General features: G+C 37.5%; 1 protein-coding gene across 1 annotated transcript; it reads right to left on the bottom strand.

Annotated features, from left to right (window-relative positions):
- Nucleotides 1–2351: 2351 nt before the first annotated feature.
- Nucleotides 2352–3044, bottom strand: LOC147498714 (uncharacterized). The gene has a single exon (XM_086563322.1). It carries the CDS (start codon nucleotides 3042–3044, stop codon nucleotides 2352–2354), a length of 693 nt encoding a protein of 230 aa, XP_086419448.1.
- Nucleotides 3045–6000: the final 2956 nt, after the last annotated feature.

The raw sequence follows: 6000 nt of genomic DNA on the forward strand, positions 1-6000 counted from the left end.
CTTTGAAGATTTTGACCATCGACCGTTGACTTTGACGGTTGACTTTGACCTTTGACCATGGCATGTTGACTTTGACTTTGACCATCGACCGTTGACTTTGACGGTTGACTTTGACCTTTGACCATGGCATGTTGACTTTGACTTTGACCATGACATGTTGAGTTTGACCTTCACCTTGATGTGTTGACCTTTGACCGTTGACTTTGACCGTTGACTGTGAATGTTGACTTTTTCCAGTTTTTCACATATTTGTTTATATGGACAAATATAGTAATAATGTATTGTCGGACATTATATAACTTGGTTTGTCATTATTTTTAGATTTGGCGTGAGTAGTGTGTAAAATATATATATTGGACTTTGATTGTGGACTTTTGACCGCCTAATTGTGCTTAATGTGTATATTATATGGACACATATAGTAATAAAATGCTGTGGAAGCTAGTATATATATTTGGTTGTCATTATCTAAGAAAGATTTGACATTGATGTTGTGTATTTTGACACGTGACGATATTGAGATGTTTCTAAATATTATGGCTTAGTGCAATAAGGTAATGGACCTGCACGTGATATAGTGGAATGTTTATGAGTCATAAATGTATGACACCTGAATAAATTACGAATCGAAAATCCTAGAACCGACTACCACAACTCATGTGATTTGCCACCGGTGCATTATTTGATATATAAGATGTTGATATATAAGATGTTGATATATATGAGATGTTGATTGACCCATGTGTTGGGCAATCGTAGCCGAATAGTGGCTTGAGATATAAGATGTTGATATATAAGATGTTGATATATATGAGATGTTGATTGACCCATGTGTTGGGCAATCGTGAGCGAATAGTGGCTTGAGATATAAGATGTTGATATATAAGATGTTGATATATAAGATGTTGTATATATATGAGATGTTGACCGACCATTCGTGAGCGAATAGTGGATTGTGGTAGCTAGGTAAGACATAGATACTGACGTGATTTTAGGGACACAAAGAAAGCCCCAAATAATCTAATTATGGTAATATGTTGGTAAATGATATATCTCTAGATAGATGATTTGTATATGGTTGGGGTTATAGCTTAGTTAGAACCTAAAAACTCGATGGAGGAACTACATGCCTTATTTATTATGAGTATAGTTTGTTGTGGTGGTTAAAGTTAAAGGCAAATCGATTGGAGGAACTACCGCCTTGATTATTGTACTTTTCTGTTGTATTAGTCGGGAAAGTTAAGGAACTAAATGCCTTTTTATTATGTGTATGATATGTTGTAGTAGTTGTTGGAAGTTAAGGCGCCTCAGTGGAGGAACTACCTGCCTTAATTATTATTCTTTAGGATGTTGTATTTGTCGTTGAAAGTTAAGGCGTCTCGGTAGAGGAACTAACTGCCTTATGGATGGTGTTTATATTTGTATAAGTATATGTTGTTTTTAGGGCTACTCACACCAGCATTATTTATAATGCTTCCATGTTTGTTTTTTGTTCATTCAATGAACATAGTTGATAAGTTTTGACAAAGTGTTGAAGAAGATTGGTTCTAATTTTAAACAATTTCAAGATAGGCCTTGTTTTCCTTTGAGGTGATATAGATTTTCAGTTGAGATAAGGTTATTTGCATTTTCATTTGTAAATTGTTTTTGTAATGAAGATGACTGTTGTTTAAGTTAAAATTTTTATTGGTTTTAATTATCCGCAAATTATAAATTGTTTATGGGTTTTTGGGAGTGGAGAGTGCGTCACACCTCGGAGATCGAAGAGTCGGAGACAAATAATGTTTTTCCGAATTCTGTCGAAATTCGGGGTGTGACAACAATTGTTTGCTCAACGACTTCCAAAATTCAATTTATCCAACAAAACATGAACCCATTTATACAAAATCAACTCATTACATGATTCGTTAATTAAAAAATTCATATTATGATGAATATTTGGTTAGATTGAAAGTTATATCAAATTCTAATCATATTTAGTTTTTTTTTTTTTTTTGCACACAAGTAAGGATTTTATTAGAACCAGAAATAGAGTTACAAAGAGGTGAATTTGTTACATACAATTAAAACTAGGAGTTACAATCCAATCTAATCAAATCTGTAGTAGGTTCTCAAATGACCCTCTATAGAGGTGATAAAACTTGGTCTGGATGTGCCCCATAAAGAAACTCCACCGATTAGTGAAGTACCCTTCTTTGCAGTTGAATCTGTTCCAAAATTTGCCTCCCTTAAGGTATGTGTAATACACCAAAGTCAAGCTTGCTTACTGCTCTCAACCATCTTGCTTTCAGCATCCAAGGCACCTGGTTCTGCCCAAAAGATTGGACAGCTACCGTTGAGTCGCTTTCGATCTAAAGCTTCTTCCAATAATACCTTGTAGCTATATTTGCTGCCATGACGATGGTTGTGCATTTAGCTGTATAGTTGGTAGTCACTCCCATGCCATATGCGAGTACACCTAGAACAGTTGCATTATGATTTCTAAATAGCACATCGACACCACCAGTTCCAAGATTTCCCAACGCAGACCCATCTGTGTTCACTTTAACCACTCCCCACTGAGGTGCAGACCATATCACTTCTCTAATATTGCTTTTTTTGGCCCTGCCCTTCAAGTTAAAGAAAGTTAGAAGGTCGAGGTCTTCCATGGTATTGAACATAGTACCTGTAGTAATCAGGCCAGCAGCTCGAACATCCTTAATTATGTCATTCTTCAGTTGAGTCATGTTCAACTTCTTGTCTTCAAAAAGAATTTTGTTTCTGGTCTTCCATATTTGAACCATAGATGTACTGTCATAGCATTCCATAACTCTTTTCTTATGGGACTTTTTTTCCTTTGTGGCTCTTCTGACATTGCGAAAATCGAAACTACTTAAGGAAATAATAAATAGTTCAGAGATCCAGGACCATAATTGCTTAGCTACTTCACATTCCCATAGTATATGATGCACATTCTTAGCTGCCATATTACACAATCTGCACTTGGAGACTAAGTGAATCCCCTTCTTTTGAACCTTTTCATCAGTAGGTGCCACCTTATACATGAGTTTCCAAACTAGCCTAGCTGTTCTTGGATGGACATGCTTGTTCTAGACCCAACTATGCCAGCTTATCTTATCGCCCTTTTTTTCTGATTGCTTCAAAAGCTTCTTTGTCTGAGAAGGCTCCATCCTTAGCTGATACCCAAACTCTAGTGTCAGTAGCTTCTCCATAAGGTGGTAAAAGTGTATTTACATCTATACCAGCTTGAGAAAAAACCTCGACTACATCGGTGGGAATGGACCAATTGTTATCCACTATAATATCCGACACCTTGGCAGTAAATTCTTTCCAATTTACTCCTTGCACTTTATCAGCTACTATCGACCCAGACCATGCATCTTGCCATAATCTAATACTCTTTCCTTGCCCAACTGACCAACTCATATGAGGATCCATTTCCTTCAAAGCCCATCTTAGACCTGGCCAAACAAATGAAGACTTATAGTAGTTGATCCAATTTCCAGAGATCATGGAGAATTTTTTCATCATATATTTACTCCATTCAATGTTCTGTGATAGAAGGGACCAAGAGAGCTTCATAAGAAGAGCAAGGTTTAATTCCCTCAATTTCCTCAAACCCAACCCCCCTTCTTCAATTGGCTTGCAAACTTTCTCCCACTTTAAGGTAATACCCTTCCTTACAGATGGGTCCCCTATCCAAATGAAGTTTCTCACGGCTGCTTAACAGTCTTTGATGCATCTTAAAAGCCATTTGTATACAGACATATTGTACATAGGTATGCTATTGAGAATGGATTGTGCAATCACCATTCGGCCTTGAAAAGATAGCATTTTACCAGCCCAATTAACCACTGGCCCTTCTTCTAACTTTCTCAACTAATACTTGAATGTGAGCTCCTGTAGCTTTCCCCTTAAAGATAGGTGCTCCAAGGTATTTTTCAGGCAACTTCCCCTCTTGGAATCCAAAAAGTTCAGTCACTTTTTGTTTCTTTGCATTTCTCATAGCTCCCATGAATAGTTTACTCTTAGACGAGTTAAGAAATTAACCAGTTGCATACTGATACCTATTAAGCATATTCTTCAAGAGCTTGAGGCCGCGAATATCCCCATTTGCAAAAATGAAAATATCATCTGCGAATAATATGGGTGGGACTAGGGTAATTTCCAGCTGCTGTCATATGCTTTATCTTCCCCATGTGGAAGAGCCAATTGATACCCCTACTTAGCACATCTTCTATAATATCAAACAAGAGAGGGGAAAGGGGGTCTCCTTGTCTGAGACCCCTGCCAGCTCCAAAAAAACCGTAAGGACCTCCATTAATCATAACCGAGATGTTGGCACTACTAAGAAGGGTAGCGATCCATGAGCACCATGTATTGCTAAATCCAAATCGTGCAAGCATCTCCAGTAAGAATTACCAACTGAGAGAGTTAAAAGCCTGAGTAATGTTCAATTTTATACCCACACTACCTCCTCTAATCTTCTTATCCATTTCATTCATCATCTCAGAAGCAAGTGTTATGCCAGTAGTACTTGTTCGCCCTTTAATGAAGGCAAGCTGCTCTCCACTAATGATATACTCCATAATATGCTTAATTCTCGTAGCCATAATTTTAGTAATAATCTTAAACAGAAAATTACTTAAGCAAATAGGTCTGTACTGGTTAATTGTAATAGCATTTGTGACTTTAGGTACCAAAACGAGGAAACTAGTTGGGAGCACATTATCTCTGAAGAAAGAAACCACAACCAAGCTCACATCAGTTCCAATAATATCCCAGTATGTTTGATAAAAGATTCCCTGATAACCATCGGGTCTAGGAGCACTGGACGCGTTCATGGAGAACATTGCAATTCTCACCTCTTCTCTAGTTGGTATAGCCGTGAGAAGCTTGTTGTCTTTTTCCGTGCCCAACCTAGGAATTAGCTTTAGAAGGTTTTCATTAAGATCCGCCTCATGGAATGCATATTTCTCTTCATAAGCTTGTACTATGTATTCCTTGATTTGAGTTTGCTGCTTGATCAAGCTACCATCCTCTTTTTTTATTTCCACTATCTGAGATTTTACCAATCTAATCTTCGTGGAAGCATGAAAAAAGGTTGTGTTTCTCTCTCCTTCTAGTGCTTCTGTGACTCTAGATTTCTCCTTTGCCATCATGGTATCAACCTTCATGGCTTCTTGTATTTCTGCAGCTTCCTCAAACTCTAACTTGTGAAGGTGATAATCGAAAGGGTTGATTTCTTGGTCTTGCATAATAAGATCTAATTCCTCATTTATTTCCTTGATGTTCTGTCTCAGGTTCCCGTAGGTTGTCCAGCTCCAGTCTTTTAAAACTAGATTAAGCCTTTTAAGTTTTTTCATAACCTTTCTGGTAGGCACATCATTGAGAGGCTCAGCCCAACTCTTCTCAATTACCTCTTTCAAGTTGCTATGAAGAATCTAAGTTTTCTTGAATCTGAAAGGGATGTTGCTCGGCTTTGGAATCTTTGTATTCCAACCAACAATGGGGCTATGATCAGAAAAATTCCTTTTAAGGACTTTGCTTTTCCTTCCTGCACTATTGTCAATCCGTTTCTGGCTAACAAGTATTCTATCTATCTTCTTATACATCCTTCTGGTTCCCATCCTCTTATTGCACCAAGAATACTTGAGCCCCATCTTAGTAGTATCCACCAGAGCATTAGAGTGAATGAAATTATTAAATTCATTCGTAGCTATAGAACATGGAGTACCTCCCCCCTTTTTTTCATCTAGGGTGGATATATTACATTGAAATCACCTACGACTGCCCATGCTTCAATATTGAGACCCAACTGCAACAATTCTTCCCATAAACTTCTATGACTTCCATAAGAACTCCTAGCATGCACAAAAGACAGTAGAAAGCCGCCTATCTTGACAATAATATGTTGGTTGGAAAGGGCAACGAGTTGCACCGTAAGCTCTTCCTTCCAAAACACCCAAATATTTCCTACTTTATTTGGGATGTCATTAT

Source organism: Coptis chinensis, chromosome 5 (genome assembly GCF_015680905.1).
Source record: "Coptis chinensis isolate HL-2020 chromosome 5, ASM1568090v1, whole genome shotgun sequence".
Lineage (NCBI taxonomy): Eukaryota > Viridiplantae > Streptophyta > Magnoliopsida > Ranunculales > Ranunculaceae > Coptis > Coptis chinensis.